Raw genomic sequence first — 20,543 nt, forward strand, 5'->3', positions numbered from 1 at the left:
CCCGGTTTCAAAATCAATCCTTTTGGTTCAACATTCCACAATTTTGTTAAAAAGTAGAAAATTCATAATTTTGGTTCGAAAATTTAAGAATTTGGGGGAAATCTTTAATATTTTGATTAAACAATTTTTTTTAATTTAACAATTTTGCTAAAAAGTCGTACTTCTTGGTTGGAAATTGAATTATTTGATTGAAAATTTAATTTTTGCGTGGAAGATTCATAATTTTAGTTGAAACTTTATTTCTGTAGTTGAAAATTTTCAACAAAAAAAATATTTAAATTTTCTGGTTAAACGATTAATTTTTAACCCACGAAAAAATGAATTTTCAACTAAAGTTATAAATTTACAACCAATAAAATTAACTTTTAAAATAGGCGTTCAAGTTTAACCAATGAGTTAAATTTTTAACCTAAATAGACGAATGTTTAACGGAAAATGCAACAGTTGATATTGAAAAAAATCCTAATAAAAAAAATTGGTTTTACCCAGAAAAAAATAACGAAATTTCAAACAAAGAAAAATGATAAATGATAAATATAATATTAAAATTGAAAAAAATGCTTAGTCAAGAAAATCAAAAATTTTCATCTAATTTTTGAATTTTCTACAAAACAGTTGAATTTTCAACCCGAAATTATTATTTTCCAACAAAAAAAAAAAAAGAATTTCCAGCCGAATAGTTAAATTTTCTACCAAAATAGGCTAAAGAATAACATTTTTAATTAAATTCAAGATAATTTTTAATACTTTTAAAATATTATATTAGAAAATTGGAAATTAGGCCTAAAAAATAAATTTAATTTTTAATCCTTGAAGTTAGTCCGAGGCCTGTAACTTTTTATACGATACTTAATAAATGAATTTGCACAATAATGTTTCTAAAATTAGAATTATAAAATCTTATTAGTTCAAAATTCAACAATTTATTTAAAACTTCATTCTTTTACGTTGAAAATTAAATTATTTTGGTAGAAAATGTAACTATTTAGTTGGAAATTAATTTTGTTTAAATTGTAATTTCGGATTGAAAATTCCTAATTTTGGGGGAAATTTTAATGTTTTGAGTAAAAAGTTTTTTATTTAAATTCATTAATTTTGTTAAAAAGTCGTAATTATTGGTTAAAGATTGAAAGTTGAAAATATAACTCCTTGGTTAAACATTTCTTACAACTTAATATTTTTAGCTGAAGTTTCATAATTTTAGATGAAAATTGATTTTTTTGTTTTGTTCAAAATTAGTTATTTTTTAACTGAAAATGTAACTACATTTTATTTTTATGTTTTAATTACAATGAATTTTATTGAAAATTCAATTTATTGGTTAAAAACTCGACCGTTATTTTGAAAACTCGTCTTTTCGGCTTAAAAATTCAACAATTTGATAGAATTTTTTCGTTCTTGACGAACCAATCTGTTTTTTTTTTTTTTTTTTGGTAAAAATTCAACTGTTGTTTTTAAACATTTATCTTTTGGTTTATAAATTTCAAGTTTTTTGGTTAAAAATGCAACTTTCTAGTTAAAAATTAATCCGTTTCGATTGAAAATCCAACTGTTTCGAAGAAAATTTAAGCTATTTGGATCAAAAAATATTTTTCCTTGAAGATACATAATTTTAGATGAAAATTTTGTTTCTTTGTTAAAAATTAATTATCATAACTGAAAATGTGACTATTTTGTTGAAAATTCAATAGACTGGTTTAAAATTTAACAATTTAATTACATTTTTTTTTATTAACAAATCTTTGTTTTCGTTGAAAATTTAATTGTTTTGTCGAAAATTCAGTTTTCTGGTTCGAAAAATCATCTCTTCGTTTATAAATTTCAAGTTTTTGGTTAAAAATGCAATTCTCTAGCAGAAAATAGATCTGTTTCGGTTGAAAATTCAACTCTTAGGAGAAAATTCGATAAGGCGGATCGAAAATTCAACAATTTGTTAGAAAATTTTATTAAATGTTAGAAAATTTATTTATTTGGTCGACAACTCGTATTTTTGAAATTTCGTTTTTTTTGGGTACAACCAAATTATTTTTAATAGGATTTTTTTTTTCAATATCAACTCCTTGGTTAAACTTAAACGCCTATTTTAAAATTTAATTTTATTGGTTGTAAATTTATAACTTTAGTTGAAAATTATTTTTTTTATTGGTTAAAAATGAATCGTTTAACCAGAAAATTTAAATATTTTTTGTTAAAAATTCATATTTCCCGGGTCAAAAATTAAACTGTTTTGCAGAAAATTCTTTGTTGTAAAATTATAATCTTCTTAATGAAAATCTAATGAAAAATTATGTATTTTTTTGAGAATTCATTTATTGTTTGGTCCAAAATTAATCTTCCGTGTTGCAAATTCATCTTTTTAGTGGAAAATTTAACTTTTTGTTTGCAAATTTAACTGCTTTGTTGAAATTTCGTCGTTTTAGTATAAAAATTCCACAATTTGATTGCAATTTTTCTTCTTTAATGACTACAAAATTTATTTTTAGTTAAAAATGCAACTGTCTGGTGAAAAATTAATTTGTTACGGTTAAAAATTAACTTTTTTTATTGGAAATTCAACTATTTGATAGCAAATTTAACAACTACCTGATTAAAAATTGACGTAATATGTTGAAAATTCGTTTTTGCTGGTTAAATCCAATTATTTTTTATTTTAAATTAAAATATGTTGTAATAAAATTCGGAATAATGTTACATCCACTGTTCAAAATATTCTTTCTCTCAAAAATATCTCTTTTGGTAGAGATCTATTGCTTTTTGGTTAAAATGTAGCTTTTTTTATTGAAAATTAAACTATTTTGATTGACTATTCAATTATTTTGCTCAATATTCGTCTGTTTTTGTTCAATTCAACTATTTTTTATTTAAAATTAAAATATTTTTCCGGTTAAATTATCAACTTTTACATTTTCTGTTGAGAATTCTTTTTTCATGAAAAATTCAACTAATTAAACAATATAATTTTAAAAATAAATGAAGTTCACTTACTGAGTTGATTTCCTTTTTGCTTTCTTTATTCTTCTCCCTAGTTTTTCTTTTGTTTCTTCCTCGGATAGAATATAAAAAAGTTCAACGGTATTATCTGTTCCATGGCAAGCGACGACCCGACCTGTTACGTCGGTGCGAAGAGAAACGAGTCGCCCTTTTCCTGCTCTTGCGACACTACCGACCTTTTCGCAACGTAAAGGATATTTCTGGAATGATAAGTATTTTATTTAATATCCAAACGTTCCGATTTATTTTTGATATCATATTTCCTAATCGATTTTTATTTATTGCTTGTCAATTTTGGTAGACAAATAAAATAATAATCTTCAGAGTGGCTGGAAAACTTCATTATCAAAATTTACTGACTTTTCCCTAAATAATTTTTCATTTTCCCTGTCTATTAATATTTATAGACGAAAATTGTAATCTTGTAACATTTTTATTTTAGAATATTTCATAAATGGAATAAAAGATTTTCAAATTTAAATGTATAATTTATTTATTTATTATTCTCATGATCAGCCTAATTTACTTGAAAAAATGACCTATTTATATAGTAAAAGTGAAAAAAGAGACTATTGATTTCAATAAAAACAGAGTAAATTTAGAAGAATTTAAGGGAAATGAGAAGAATTCGAGGAAATTCATAAAAATTCTAGTTTAAAAGACTTCAAGATGAACTAAACAAAATCTATACAAGAATTCAACAAAAAAAATATCCATTGAATTTACTAAAATTGAGTGAATTTAGAAGAAAACAAAGAAATAAAAAAAACTCAAGAGAATTTCAAAAAAATTCAATACATATTAATAAGAATTCAGGCTGAGTTCCAAAAAAAATATTTTACAATGCTTTCGAATCTTTAAAACTCTCTGAAATTCTTTATTTCTTGTAAATAAATTGATTAAAATCCATTAAATATATTATAAAATTCGATGAAATCTGATATTTATTCAAATTATAGAATATTTATTAAAATACTTTGAGAGTTTTTAAAATCATTAAAATTCTTGAAACTCATTTGCAATTATTTTTAATCTCTTGAAAATGCTAAGAAATATTTTTAAATGCCCTAAAATATTCAATATCATTTGAAATCCATCCAGGACATTGAAATTAATAAAAAAATTCTTTGGAATTTTTCAAATTCCCTAAAATATTATAAATCCTTTAAAATCTTTTGAAATTCGTTTTAAATTTTTTGAAGCTCTTGAAAATACTTTGGAATATTTAAACATACACTAAGATATTTTAAAGTCTTTGAAATCTCATTAAACTACTGAAATAAATTGAAAACTCCTTGCTTTAATATACCATAATTTTATATAATTTAATATACCATAAAATATTAAAAATTCTTGCAAATCTTTTGAAATTCGTTACTAAAATATTTAAAATCCTTTAGAATACCTTCAAGTCATTGAAATATATTAAAATTAATTAGAAACTTTAAAAAAATATCAAATATTTTAAATCTTTTGAAATATTTCGAAATTTTCTGTAACTTTTTAAAGTTATTGAAGATTCCTTGAAATTAAAAAAAAATACCCTAAAATATTTTAAATTTTCTGAAATCTTTTAAAATCCCTTGAAAATGTTTTAAATCCCCTAAAAGTTTCCTTCCTTTAAATTATTGAAATCAATTGAAAATTCCGTGAAATGTTTTAAAATATCATAAAATCTTTCAAATAATTTAAAATGTTTGGTAATTTGAAAATCTTTGAAATCCTACAAAATCTCTCAGTTATTGTAAATAAATTATTTGAAATCAATCAAAATATTATAAAATCCCGTAGTATTACATGAAATTTGATCATATTTTCTGAAATCTTTGAAAATTGATTACCTTCAGAACTTTTAAAATTTCTAAAAAAATTATAATTCTCGAAAATCGTATAAAATCCACTGGAAACTTTTAAGGTATTCTGAAAACTTATATCTCCCATAAAATCGTTCCACTTTTTCCAAAATTCTAGAAGATATTTTAGGACCCCCAATAAATTTGATTTAAATCCCCTACAATCCTTGGAAATAACTTCCGTAAAATATTTTTAATCATTTTGAAGTTCGCTGAAATTTTTAAAGGCTCTTGAAAATGCCTTCGAATCATTTTAAATCTCCTACAATATATGAAACCCTTTATAATCTCCTTAAATTATTGAAGACTTTAAGCTTTTTCAATCTCTAGGAAATTCCTTGTAATTTTAAAAATTGCCCTACAAAAATTTTAATCTTTTGAAACCCCTTTAAATTTGGTAAAGCTTTTGAAAATTCTTTAAAATTTATAAAAACAGCTTAAAATCTCTTGAAATTTGTCAAAGCTTTCGAAAATAATCGGAATTAAAAAAAAAAAATATCCTACAAAATGTTTTATCTTTTGAAATCCCTTAAAAATTTTGAAAATACCTTAAAATATTTTTAATTCTTTTAAAATCCCGTTAAATAATTGAAATCAATTGAAAATTCTATGGAATATTTTAAAATGTCATAAAATCTTTTAAATTCTTTAACATTTTTGGTAATTTGAAAATCTTTGAAAATCTACTTAATCCCTCAATTCTTGTGAATAAATTTTTTGAAATCCATTAAAATATTTGATATTTTCAAAAATTCTCGGAAATTCTTTAAAACCGCACGACATTTTTGTTAAATTCCATAAAACTATTTAAATCCTTGGGAATATCTTGAAATTTTTCGAGATTCTTGAAAACGCCTTGGAATTTTTTTTATATGACATAAAAATATATTTTGAAAACCCTTGAAACTTTTGAATCTCTTGAAAATCCCTTGGAATTTAAAAAAATGCCCTAAAAAAATGTTATATCTTTTGAAATCTTTTTAAATTTTGTAAACCTGTTGAAATTTATAGAAGCATTTGGAAATTAATTGCAATTAAAAAAAAAACCCTACAAAATTTGTAATCTTTTGAAATTTCATGAAATTTTGAAAAAATGTTGAAAATTCCTTGAAACTAAAAAAAAAAAAAAAAACCTTAAAATATTTCCAAGGCTTCAAACTCTTTTGGAATACCTTGCAATTTTGTACAGATTTTGAAAATTCCTTGGAATTTCTGAAAACACCTTCAAAATCTGTTGAATTCTTTTAAAATCACTTTAAATAATTGAAATCAATTGAAAATTCTGTGGAATATTTTAAGATGTAATAAAATCTTTCAAATTCTTCAAATTTTTTTGTAATTTGGAAATCATTGAAATCCTACTTAATCCCTCAATTCTTTTGAATAAACCTGTTGAAATCGATTAAAATATAATAAAATTCCGTGAAATCATACGAAATATTGTATTTCCTGAAATTCTGAACAAATTATTAAAATACCTTGAGAGACTTTAAAATTCTCTAAAATAATTAAAATCGTCGGAAATCTGGCAAAATAACGTGGAATATTTTAAGATTCCCTAAAAACTTATAGCTCCTATAAAATCTTTCGATATTTACAAAAATTTCCGAAAATTCTTTAAAACCGCAAGACATTTTTGTTAAATTCCATAAAATTATTCAAATCCTTGGAAATATCTTGAAAACGGCTTGGAATCTTTTTATATGACCTAAAAATATATTTTGAAAACCCTTGAAACTTTTAAAGCTCTTGAAAATTCCTTGGGATTTAAAAAAATGCAATAAAAAAATGTTAAAATTAAAATTTTAAATTTTGTAAGGCTGTGGAAATTTATTGAAGACTGAAAATTAAATGGAATTTAAAAAAATACCCTAGAAAATTTTAAATCTTTTGAAACGTCTTGATATTTTGGAAAAACTGTTGAAAATTCCGTGAAATTAAAAAATAAATTCCAATCTTTCACTCTTTTGAAATCCCTTGAAACGTTTTAAAGCTCTTCAAAACTTTTTGGAATTTTTTTAAATGCCATAAAAACTTAAAAACCTTTTGAAATTTCTTGAAATTTTGTATAACTCCCGAAAATTCCTTTAAGATTTAAAAAACATACCCTGAAATATTTCAAAACTTTTAAATTCTTTTGACAACCCTTGCCATGTTTTAAAGCTTTTGAAAATTGTTTAGAATTTTTCAAATTTCGGTAGAATCTTTTAAAATATCACAAAATTTGGTCAATTCTTAAAAATCTTTCGTGATTTTAAAATCTTGGAAATCCTACGAAATCCCTTAATTGATTAAAATAACTTAAGAGCTTTTAAAATCCCTTAAAATAGTTGAAAACGTCAGAAATCCATATTTTCCAAAATCCGCTCAAGTTCTTTAAAACTCTAAGAAATTTTTTTTTGTTAAAACCCCTTAAAATTATTCAAATTCTTAGAATTTTCTTGCAAATTTTTTAATTTCTTGAAAACGCTTTGGCGTCTTTGAAAATAACCTATAAAAATTTAGCATTTTTAGAAATATCCTAAAACTTTAAAAATATTTTGAAATAATTCAAATTATTAAAACTATTACAAAATTCTTGAAATCTTCTAAAATTTCTTCAAGAATTGAAAAAGAATTAAAGAAAATTCAGAATAAATTCAGACCTGAATTAAAATATAAGTGATTAAAGAGATATTAAAGAGATTATTTTCATTAAAGAAGGCGACTAAAAAGTAATCTGAGAAACAAGTGATAGAAATTCCTTGACTTTTAGATTTTTCTCTCAAAATTCCTGACTTTTCCCTCATTTCTAGGCTTTCCTGATGAGTTGAAATTATTATTTTTTGATAAAAAATGGTCGTACCGAGTCAGTAACTTCACTGTCTTCAATAACTAGGTTCTTTAGAGCTTCGCTGATGCCGCTTTGCGAAGGGTCCACGAAAGAAATTTTCCAAACTCGTAATTCGTTGTCGCTGCAACCAGTTACTAAATATTTTCCATCTTTTACTAAAACGAGTCCCCATACCTGGATAAAAACATGCAGAAATTAGAGTGTAACCATAAATAGAAGAGAAAAATGAAACGATAAATTCAGACAGAGAAAAATTTTTAATTTTAAAATTAGAAATTTAAAATTCACAGGAATTTAAATTTTATTACCATTTCTATTTAAACGCATTCAAAATTCAATATCTTAAAATTTTTATAATTTTCAATTCTACTGAAAGACTAAAATTTAAAATTTATATAGATAAAAAAATAGAATTTAATATCAAAATTAATTTGATTAATTTTTCTAAGATGAAACAATAAATTCACTGTCTTTTTCACCGTTAAAACGAAAAAATTCAATAATAAATCTTTAAGCTTGAACTATTCTACAAAAACTTTCAAAATAAAAAGTAACTTGAAATGAGACACATTAAAAATAAAAACAAAAATTTACCACGGAAAGTTGAAAATTAAACCAAGAAATTAAAATTCAACTATTTCAAATTTTGATTGCAAAATAAAAACTTCTGAAAGTGAAAAATTAAAATCTAACGTTCCAGGTGAAAATTCAGAATTCTAAAATTGAAAGAAATTATTCAATTTGAAGTCTTTCAATTCGAAATGGTTTTTTCTTTAAAGTTGAGTTAGAATTCTTCAATATTTTGGAACATTTTCAAATAAAAAGTAATCCAATCTGCAATGCCTAGTTCTAAAATCTCTTTATTTTTAAGGCTCGAATTTGAGAATTTATTCTTTGAATTTTTCGATGTTTTGAATTTATTCTGGAGGAATTTAATTCAAAATTGTTTAATTACAAATCCTTCAAACTGAAAATTTTGCAACTATCAACTCTTTCAATTTATTAGTCTACGATTACGAAGAATTACAAAAATCAGACAATTTGATGTATTAAAAATTGAAATTAAACAATTTAGAATATTTAAATTTGAAATTATTACATTTAAAACCAACTAAAAATGAAAACAAATTATTTAGAATATTTTAAATCTGAAATTTTTATTAAAAAATCGACTACTAAGGGTTTCAAAATCAAATTTTGAAATTTGGCAAAACTTAATAGTAAAACTGTCTTGACATTTTTTGTACTTAAATTTTGAAACCACAATAATTTGAAATTGGAAACTTCTAAAATTTAAGAAATTTCACACCAAATAATACTAAAAAAAAAAATAAGAAATTTATTAAAGTATCCAAATTCTATAAAAACAAATTCTTCTAAATAATTTAATTTAAAGAACATATTAAATTCAACACTAAACACTTTCAATTCCTAAGATTTTAAATCGAAAACTATTTTAAAAATTTCAAAAAATAGTCGAATTTTTAACCAAAACAGATTTTCTACAAAATGAGATGAATTTACAACCAAAAAAGACGAATTTTTTCGAAGAAAAATAAATTTTTAACAAAAAAGTTCATTTCTAACCAAGAAATATGACTTTTTTTTACCATAAAAAAAGAATTTTTAACACAGAAGTACAAACTTTTAAAGAAGTTGAATATTCGAAAAAAAATGATTTTAACAAAATAGTTGAATTTCCAAATAACAATGATACATTTTAAACCAAATGCTCGAATTAAAAAAAAAGGATTCAGATTCAACCAAAAATAATTGAATTTTCCAGTAAAAAAGTCGAAAGAAAGACGAATTTTCTAACGTAAAAGGTAAATTTTTATCAAAACAGTTTATTTTTAATCAAGAAAGATGACTTTTCTATCATGAAAGACGAATTCTAATTAAATAAGGACGAACTTTGAATAAAAAAGTTGAATTTTCGACCAAAAAAGAAGACTTTATTAAAATAGTTGAATTTTTAACCTACAAAGATGCATTTTCAACCAAATGATCGAATTTTAAAATAAAAAAGATTAAAAGTCAACCAAAACAGTTAGAAGAAGGTCGAATTTTCAACCCGAAAGTTGCTTTTTCAACAAAAAAGTTCATTTTTAACCAAAAAAGATGGTTTTATCGAAATAGTTGAATTTTTAACCTAAAAAGATGTATTTTCAATTTTTTTTAGAAGAAGGTCGAATTTTTAACCCGAAAGTTGAATTTTCAACATAAAAGTTTATTTTTAACCAAGAAAGCTGACTTTTATAACATAAAAAAATGAATTCTAAGCAATATAGTTAAATTTTTTATTTTTTAAAATTCGTTTTTGAACCAAAAATGAAATCGTCTGTCAGTTAAAAAAATAATTTTTGGAAAAAAGACGAGTTTTCAATCAAATAGTTGAATCTTCAACAAAAACAGTTTAATTTTTAATTAAGCACTTTTATTTTTAATCAAAAAAGTCGAATTTTCAACAAAATACGTACATTTTTAACCAAAAAATAATTATTTCAATAAAAAATATCAATTTAAAATAAAAATAGATTAGTTGCATTTTCAGTTAAAAAAATTATTTCTCAATCAAGAAAAAAAAAACGAATTTTTAATAAAATAGTTCCACTTTCAACAAAGTAGGGGATTTTCTTTTACTAAAACAGATAACTTTTTAAGAAAATAGTTACATTTTTAAGAAAAGAATTAAATTTTCAACCAAATAGTAAAATTTGTAAACAAACGAGATAAATTCCGAACTGAAAATATAATAAAAAATAAACTTTTCAACAAAAAATATGTGGATTATTTGTATGAAGTTCTAATAATTCATTTCGCATCTAAGAGTAACAAATAAGACAAAAAGGGATTACAAATTTTTTTTTACAAAAAATGTGATTTCTGTTTGCCATTTAAAATTAAAGAATTTTAAATATTGTAAACGTTTAAGGATTAATTATTCTAAAAACTTTGAAAATTATATGCTTTCGAATCTAAAACTTTCCAAATTACTGAATTAAACATGGAGCGTTACAAATTAAACAACTCCAAACTTCATTTAAAAATCGAAGCATTCTAAAATTAGGATTTTGAAGATAATTCTTTAGAAATAATTAATTGTCAAATTGTGTATCGTGGGTTTTAAAGTTCAATAATTTAAATTTGTTGATATTAGAAAACTTTCAATAGTTATGAATTAAAAATTGAAGCATTGAAAATTAAAAAATGTAAAACTTCGTTAATGGGAACTTTCAAAATTAGAGAAATTCAAACTTGAAGCGTAAAATTTTAATCAAATCTTGAAACTAACTTATTGAAAATGATTAATTCTCAAATTTAGCATAGAGTTTTTAAAAATTATTTTAATTTTCTTATATTGAAACAAAGTTGTAAAAAAAAATTATTGATTTTCAAATTGTGCATGACAATTTTTAATATTCTATTATTTCAATTTTCCGAAATTGAAAAGTTTGAAAATTAAAGAATTTAAACATTCCTTTTAAAATTGAAGAATTCTGAAAGTAGGATCTTGGAAGTAAGTTTTTAAAAATTATTATTTTTCAAAATATTTATTACGATTTTAAAAATTTAATAATTTTAATTCGCTAGTATTGGAAACATTCAAAATTATAGAAAATGTAATTTGTAATTTATTGAAAAAAGTCCCTTTAATTAATGTAATTTATTAAAAAATTCAAAATTGAAGCTTTAAAATATTAATAATTTCAAACTTCGTTTAAAAATTGAAACATTATTAGAATAGAATCTTAAAACTAAATGACAGAAAATGATTAATTCTCAAATTTAGCATCAAAATTTTTAAAATTCAATGAAAATGAACGATAAATAATTATTTTCATACAAAGAACCTCCCTGCAGCGGCAAATAATTAATTAGAAATATTAGAGGATTTAAAAAATTAATTTTATTTGCTCAATAGTGATCAATTAGGATAAATGTCGAAAATTTACCTCTGATCCGTGTCCAACAATTGTTCTGAAATTATGTTCTGTGTCGAGATCCCAAAACTTCACGAACGTATCTTTACTAGAACTGATGAGAATATTATGGTTGTTCATAAAAGACAAGGCAGTAATAATTCCTTTGTGTCCTACCAATCTGCATATTCCTGTTTCTGCCACAACATCCCACAATATAATATCTGTGTCCTGAAAAAATATTTACACAATTAAACGTTTTTATTTATGAATTTTTTTAGATTTTTAAATGTTTTTTTTTGCGCTAAAATAAATTTATACGACTTTAAAAAGTGAGAAACTGATTTTGAAATCTCCATTAATTACATAAGGATTTGATATTTATTACTCAGTGTATCAATTACAATTTTTAAAATACAAACAAAAATATTTCAAGTAATTAATAAATTTTTACAGAACGTAAAAATATTTTTAAAGCTTTTCAAGAATTTCATGAAAAAACAACGAATTTTTTTACATAATAGTTAAAAGTAAGTTTTGAATAAAAAAAAAACAATGATTTTTCAACAAAATAGTTAAATTTTCAACCAAGGAGACGTATTTTCAACTAAAATGAAAAATCTTCACCTAAAAAATTGTCTTTTTATCCAAATTGTTTCCAAAATGCTTGAACAGTTAAATCGTCAACCAAATAGCCACATTTTTAACAAAATACATGAATTTTCAATTACAAGAGATAAATGTACATTAAAGAAATGCAATAGTTAAAATTTTCAGTTAAAAAAATTATTTGAAAAAAAAATCATCAACCTAAAAGATTGATTTTCAAGCAAAAACATTAATTTTCGACTAAAAAGATGAATTTTTAACAAAATAAATTAATTTTCAACCAAATCGTTAAGTTTTTAACTACAAAGATAAATTTGAAATTAAAAATATAATTGTTAAACTTTCAGTTGAAAAAAATAATTTTCAACCAACACAGCCAACGGATTTTTAACAAAATAGTTTTATTTTTCAACAAAACAGTTCCATTTTGAAACAAAATATTTTTAACTAAAATCAAGAGTCTTCAACCATAAAACTTAATTTTCACTGAAGTAGTTCAACTCTCAACCAAGTATTGTTGAATTTTCTACTAAAATGGTAATACTTTTTTACCAAAAAAAGACGAATTTTCAACCAAACACATACATTTTCAACAAAATAATTGATTTTCAAAACTAAAAATGATTAATTTTTAACAAAAATAAAATATTTAAATTTTCAGTTAAAAAATGTACTTTTTAACCGCCCCGAAAAACAACGAATTTTCAAGCAAAAAGTTTATTTCTCAACCAAACAGTAGAATTTTTTACGAAAATAATATGATTTTTAACCTAGAAAGAGTGTTTAACAAAACACAAGCATTTTCAACCAAATACACAAATTTTCGAACAAATAATTAAATTTTCAACTAAAAATGATCGTATTTCCATAAAAAATGCAACAGTTAAATGTTTAGTTAAAAAAAATGTCTTTTTAGCCCATAGAAAATAAAATCTCAACCGAATAGTTGAATTTTCTACCAAAATGATAAATTCTTTTACCAAAAAATATGAATTTCCGACCAAGTACATAAATTTTCAATCAAATAAATTAATTTTTAACTAAAAACGATCTATTTGAAACAAAAAATGGAATAGTTAAATTTTCAGTTAAAAAATGTAATTTTCAACTGAAAAAAAATTTCAAGCAAAAAGTTTATTTTCCAACCAAATTGTTTAATTTTCTACGAAAATTATAGAATCTTTAACAAAAAAAGTCAGTTGACTTTTTAAGCCCAATCGTTGATAAAAAAAATAATTTTGAACAAAGTAGTTACATTTTCAGAAAAGAGATTAATTTGAAACTAATAAAATTAATGTTTAAGAAAGTAGTTTAAAATTCAACCAAGTACTTTAAATTTTAACCCAAATAATACATTTTTTAACCAAACCGACGAATTTCCAACAAAATACATGAAGTTTTAACTAAAAACGATTAATTATAAACAGAAAATGGAATAATTAAATTTTCAGTAAAAAAAATTAATTTTCAACCCAAAAAGACAAAGTTTCAACCAAAAAGTTTATTTTCAACCAAATAATTGAATTTTCTACGAAAATAATAGAATTTTTAACCTAGAAAGACGAATTTCTAACAAAGTACATGAGTTTTCAACCAAATAATTAAACATTCAACTAAAAACGATCAATTTTCAACAAAAAAGGAACAGTTCAATTTTTAGTTAAAAAAATTAATTTTCAGCCGAAAGATAAACGAATTTTCAACCAAATAGTAGAATTTTCAACGAAAACAATAGAAGTTTTAAACCAAAAAGTTGAATTGTAAACAAAACAGTTGACTTTTTAAACCCAAATAGTTCATTTTCAAATAATAAAGTAACAAATTTTCTAATAAACAATAAATTTTGAACAAAACTTTTGAATTTTCTACCGAGAAGATTATTTTTTCACCGAATTATTGACTTTTCAACCAGAATCGCGAATTTTGATCAGAAAATATTTATTTTCGTCCGAAAAAGACGAATTTAAACAAAATGGATAAATTTTAAACTAAAAAAATAAAGTTTTTTTAACCAAAAATGTAATAGGTACATTTTTAGTAAAAAAAAATTAAATAAATAAAAATAAATAAAAAGGTGGCCATTTTAGTCAAAGAAAAAAATTCCCGGTCATTTCTCGTTTTTTCTCGCTTTGCAATCATTTTTCAGGGTCAATTAAATTTAAAAAATAGATCCTTAAAGCTGAAAATTTTTTTTGTAGTAATAAAAACTGAGCTGAAAATTATAGCACTCCAAGTGAAACTCTTGAATTTTTAACTTTTAAAAAGAAGGTTTAACATTTTTTAAATTAAATAATGTTGCATTTAAATTATCAATAATTTACACGTATAAAATGGAAGCTACTAACAGTTTTCAAATTAACAATTTAGAATTAAATGCAGTTTAATTTTAAGTAACTTTAAGTGAGAAACAAAAATTGAACGATTACATTTTTGTTATAAAGCGAACACTTCTTGAATTAAAACTTCAATTATTTTCATTTTAAACATCCTTAAAATACTTCAAAATTTTATTTTAAAATCTTGAAAAATCTACATGTTGTTTTACATTTTTTCGAAATTAAATTTATTGTTTTATTTTTTTCAGAACTTCTGAACGTCTTTTTAAATGATTGTAATTTTTTATAAAAATTTTCCTTCATTTTTATTTAATCATGTCAAATAAATGAAATTCCCTCAAAATCTTCCACATTGATTTTCAATAAATTTGTAAATCTTTCCAAACCTTTTTAAATTTTCCCATAAAATTAATTTTTACAATAAAAAATCATTGTCAATTTTTAATTTTTTGTTCAAAATATGCCAAAATGGAATTTTTTCGAAACTTCTAAACATGTCTTTAATTTACTCAATTTTTTAAAAGAATAAATGGGTGTTCAATTGTTATTTATACATCAAAATCCAAAAATTTGAGTTCAAAATTTAATTTGTTCAAATAGAGCAATTAAAATTGTAACGTTCAAAGTTTATTTTTTTTATTAAGTTTTAAACATTTAATTCATAATTACTGATTTTAAATAAAAATTCAAATATTTCTAAATATTAAATAACTGTTGTTTTTCTTAATTGAAAAATTTCAAATTGCATGGTTTAAAAATGGCATATTATAGAATGAAATAATATTTTTAATTTAATAAAAGCCTTTGATTATAACGTCAAAATATGAAAATTTTAAAGTTGCATCCTGATTTCGAATCGTCTCGTACAATCAATTATTATTAACTTTTTAAATCTTAGAGCACAGTTCAATGTTGAAAATAATTAATTTATATTCACAGTTGATCATCTAAAAATGTTTTTTTAATCCAAAATCTTCGATTTGAAATGCTTCTAATTTCTAATTGTTTAAGTCTTTAAAATTTCATTCTAAAAATCTTTAAATTAAAATGAAAGCTCATCAATAAAAAATTTAATAGAAGGACCTATAAGTAATGAAAAATTAAAAAATTTTAGGCTTACTTTTGAACCAGAAGCTAATCGATGACCTAAAGAATCGTAAGCCAAAGTAGTAATCTCAGAACGATGGCCTACGAAAATACTGATGTTTTCTCCAGAACGCAAGTCGAATGTTTTTATTGTTCCATCGACATATCCAACTGCAATATGCCTTTTATTTGGCGATGCTGCCAGATGTGAGACATCAGAATTTTCACCTGACAATACTTGAACCTACAATTTCAAATTTTATGATAGTGCATGTGGCATAGTTTATTAAAAAAAAAAAATACATTTTGTTTGCAAACTAATGCTATAAGAACAAAAGTATCCCAATTGAGTTTTTTTTTATGATTTGACTCGAAGAATGAATGTATCGCTGGATTCTTTATAAAATTCCTTTTTTAAATCGAAGATACCGAAGAAATGAATAAAAAAAATTGTACAGTACATTACAATTTGGGCATTATTATTAAAGAATTTTTTTGTGCTCTGCGAATAACACGCTGTGTTCCCGCGTCTAGCCTTAAATCATTTTTCCTTATAAGTCTTTAAAATGGTAATTTTTGTAAGTTTGAAAATTTACAATTAAAAATTATGCAAGCTTTAAGTTTTTTAATTTAAAAAGCTGTAATTTGGATGTTTTACATGCGAAATTTCTGCATTTTTGGAGATTTAGAAATGAAAATTTGACTTTTGATTTGCAAAATCATTCGAATTGAAAAATTTGTAAATTGTAAATCTTCAAAATTGAAGAAATTTAAATTGCATATATTTAAAATTCAAGAGTTTTTAATTTCGAAAATGTATGCTTACCCCAACAGGGATTTGGCTTCACGGTGTAATAATGATAAAACAATTAAAAAGAATGCAAGTTTTAGGTTTTACAAATAAAAAAATGGTAATCTTGATTCTAAAATACAAATTTCTTTAATTGGCAAGATTTATATTTGAAAACATGACTTTTAAACTTGCAAAATCATTTAAATTTAAGAACTTTTATTCATACATTTTTAAAATGGAAGGGTTTTTAATTTTAATAACTAAAAATTATATACATTTTTTAAGTTTTAAAATTTAAAAGTCGGTCATTTTGATGCTTTGCATTCGAAATTTCTTAAAATTTTAGAAGACTTTGAATTAAAAGCTTGATTTCTAGTTTTTAAAATCATCAAAATTTAATGATTTTCATGTACACATCTTTGAAATTAAAGAGATTTCAAAATTTTCAAAATTTTAAATTGGAAATCGTTCAAGTTGAATAATTTTTAATTGCGAATCTTCAAAAAAAATTCAAGAATTCTTAATCGGAACTGTTCAAAATTGCTGAAATTTAAAAGTAAATAATTTTCAATTTCGAAAATATACAATTGAAGAGATTTCAATTGCAAGTCTTCAAAATTAAAGAATTTTAAATTGGAACTCGTTAAAATATAAGAATTTTCCATTGTGAATCTTCAAAGTTAAAAAGTATATTTTTTAAATGTTATAAATCACAAGTTTCTTTCTATTACAAACCTTTAAAATAAAAATCTAGAAAATTGAAGATTTTGGAATTTTGGTATTTTCCTTATTCAAGATTTTGTTAATTGTATCTGTTCAAAATTGAAGATTTTTTTTTATTTTGAAAATATACTGATACAAATTCTGATCATTTGCTTTAAAAAACTCTTTAATTTTCAAGATTTACAATTGAAAACTTGATTTTTGATCTTCAAAATCATACAAATTTAACAAATTTTATTTAAGCATCTTTACAATTTAGGAGATTTTAATTATAAATCTTTAAAATTAAAGAACTTTATACTGCAAATTATTAAAAATGAAGAATTTAAAATTGTGATTCTTCAAAATTGCTGAGATTTTAAAATTAATGATTTTTAATTTCGAAAATATACCATTACAAATTCTGATATTTTGATGACGTACTTTCAAAACCTTTTGAATTTAGAAGATTTAGAATTAAAAACTTGACTTTTGATCTCAAAAATCATAAAAATTTAAGGATCTTTATGTATATATCTATGAAATTAAAAAGATTTTAATTAAAAGTTTGAAAAATTGAATAATTTTAAATTTGCAATTCTTTATTTTCCTTATTCAAGAATTTTTCGTTGTTAACTGTTCAAAATTAAAGATTTTTTAATTTGAAAATATACTGATACAAATTCTGATCATTTGCTTTAAAAAACTCTTGAATTTTCCAGATTTACAATTGAAAACTTGATTTATGATCTTCAAAATCATACAAATTTAACAAATTTTATTTAAGCATCTTTACAATTAAAGAGATTTTAATTGTAAATCTTGAAAATTAAAGAATTTTATATTGCAAATCATTAAAAATAAAGAATTAAAAATTGTGATTCTTTAAAATTGCTAAGATTTTAAAATTAATTATTTTTAATTTCGAAAATATACAATTAAAAATTTTGATATTTTGATCTTCAAAATCATAAAAATTAAGGGATTTTTATGTATATACTTTTGAAATTAAAAAGATTATAATTAAAAGTTTTGAAAATTGAATAATTTTAAATTTGCAATGCTTTATTTTCCTTATTCAAGAATTCTTAATTGTAACTGTTTAAAATTGAAGATTTTATAATTTTGAAAATATACTAATAAAAATTCTGTTAATTTGTTTGAAAAAACTCTTGAATTTTCAAGATTTAGAATTGAAAATTTGATTTTTGATCTTCAAAATCATCAAATTTTAACAAATTTTATTTAAAAATCTTTACAATTATAGAGATTTTGATTGTCAATTTTGAAAATTAAAGAATTTTATATTAAAAATCGTTCATGAAGAATTTTAAATTATGAATCTTCAAAGTTAAAATATATTCCATGAAAAAGTTTTAAATTAAAAACCTTCATGATAAAAATCTAGCAAATTGAATAATTTTTAATTCTGTATTTTCAGAATTCAAATTTTTTTATTAAAACTTGTTGAAATTGTTGTGCTTTTAAAATGGAAGATTTTTAAATTTTAGAAAAATACAATTCTTGAATTTGCAAAATTTAGAATTGAAAACTTGACTTTTTAATTTTTATCTAAACATTTTTTAATTGAATGAAATTTCAATTGTAAGTCTTAAAAATTAAAGAAATTTGTAGAAATTTCCAATTGTTAACCTTCGAATTTAATCTATTCAGAATTATTGCAGGTTTTTTAAAATGTAAACATTTCCAATTTTTCAAATTTACATAATTAAAAAGAATTAAAAACTAAAATAATAAAAAAATGACGGATTTTTACTTTTAAATTTAATTCTCGAATTAAAAAAAATTGTTATACATAGTATTTATTTATTAAAAACACAATAAATATATTGTTATACAGAAATTACTTGTAATGTTCAAAGTTGCAACAAGTGTCTGATTTTAAAAGAACATTTTTAGAATTTTAGAAACTTTATGCATTAAAAAAGTTGTTTGTTATAAAAATATTATCGTATTTATAACAAATAAATAATATTTATACAAATTTTGTAATTGTTTAGTTTCGGAAATTTTATAATTCGACAAATTACTGGTCGGAAATATTATTATTCGGGAATTTTGCAGCAATTTTGCAGAAATATGTAATAAACGCACTATTTTTTATACAATTTTCTTGACAATTAAAATGTTGTAAATAATTATTAACCTTATCACTCGGCTCCAAAAGAATCTTTTGAGTTTTGTTCACATTCTGAATAATATATTGCTTCAAAATCGGGAAAAATAATTTGGTATCTTTATAGAACATTAAAACTTGATATAAACTTTCAGCGGAATAAAATGACAATAAAAATGTCCAAAATACGAATAATTTGATTCACATTTTCTTACCTTTTCGCCAAGACGTAGATCCCAAATAAAAACATGTTCACTCGCTCCAGCAGCTACAAATCTGCCTTCTTGTGCTTCCAATGTAACAAAAACAACATTGCATTTTTGGCTAGCAATTATATTTAAAATACCGGCAGGAACGTATCTCAAATACTGTTTTGTTAAACCCATAGTGCTAGTTTCTTTTTCAAATAAACACTTTTATACCAGAATTTATAACAAAAATCAAATAAGGCATCACTATCCAGTATTCTTCGAAGTTAATTTTTTTTTTCAAGTCGGAACATTTCGAAAGATTGTGAAAATAGAGATTAAACACTTTTTAAACTAGAGCAAAACACGTGCAAACACAAAAATTGACAAAATTCTACCACGTGTGTTTACAAGCATGAAGGTTAGAATTTACAAGAGGGGATAAAGTCTGTGAATGGGGAGTTTGCCACTCACCAGAGTGCGCGATCTGTTCGGGTCCAAGTTCTGCGAAAATTCAAATTTAATATATGAAAAATAGGTTTTTTTCTGAATACAAATTATTAATAAAAGTTTATATAGTTCAAGGATAAATTAGAGCTAAAGGGTCCGTTTTTCAGCTTGAAAAGAAAAAAATTAATATTTCAAGTACAGTAAGTTCTTCTTGCATAGTTCTGAATTTCACAAACATATCATTATTGTTATCTAAAAGAAAGTGTCATGGTAACTGTTTCAGAAGGTTTCTATTTTTTATAGCGAATGCTAAAAAAAAAACATAGTTTGAAATAAAAAAACCAACTCTTTTGAAGGAAAATCGTCGTCTTTTTTTTTATTGAATTTCACACTCTTTTTGATTAACAATTATTTTGTTGAAGTTTCTTCTCTTTAGTTCAAAATTTGTCTTATTTATTTTTGTTTTATTTTTAATTGAAAACTTTGGGTTAAATTCAACGGATTTTAATTAAAAATATTTTTTGATCGAAATATTAACTATTACATTTTACTTTGTTTCTTGCAGATTTATCTCTTCGATTTAAAATAAACTATTTTAATTAAAAAAAAACAGTTTTTTTTCGTTAAAAATTGATTAACTGC

General features: G+C 22.4%; 1 protein-coding gene across 1 annotated transcript in view; it reads right to left on the reverse strand.

Annotated features, from left to right (window-relative positions):
* Positions 1-19,844, reverse strand: part of LOC117178885 (WD repeat-containing protein 3) — a 52,489-nt gene extending 32,645 nt beyond the window's left edge. The window contains exons 1-5 of the mRNA XM_033370411.1: positions 19,479-19,844; positions 15,666-15,875; positions 11,634-11,831; positions 7,690-7,851; positions 2,986-3,191 (exon numbers count right to left, since the gene is read on the reverse strand). Of these exons, the coding sequence (XP_033226302.1) occupies positions 2,986-3,191; positions 7,690-7,851; positions 11,634-11,831; positions 15,666-15,875; positions 19,479-19,649 (947 nt within the window). The 5' untranslated portion in view covers positions 19,650-19,844. The remainder of the gene's footprint in view (positions 1-2,985; positions 3,192-7,689; positions 7,852-11,633; positions 11,832-15,665; positions 15,876-19,478) is intronic.
* Between the last annotated feature and the right edge of the window lie 699 nt (positions 19,845-20,543).

Source organism: Belonocnema kinseyi, chromosome 8 (assembly GCF_010883055.1).
Source record: "Belonocnema kinseyi isolate 2016_QV_RU_SX_M_011 chromosome 8, B_treatae_v1, whole genome shotgun sequence".
NCBI classification, from domain to species: domain Eukaryota; kingdom Metazoa; phylum Arthropoda; class Insecta; order Hymenoptera; family Cynipidae; genus Belonocnema; species Belonocnema kinseyi.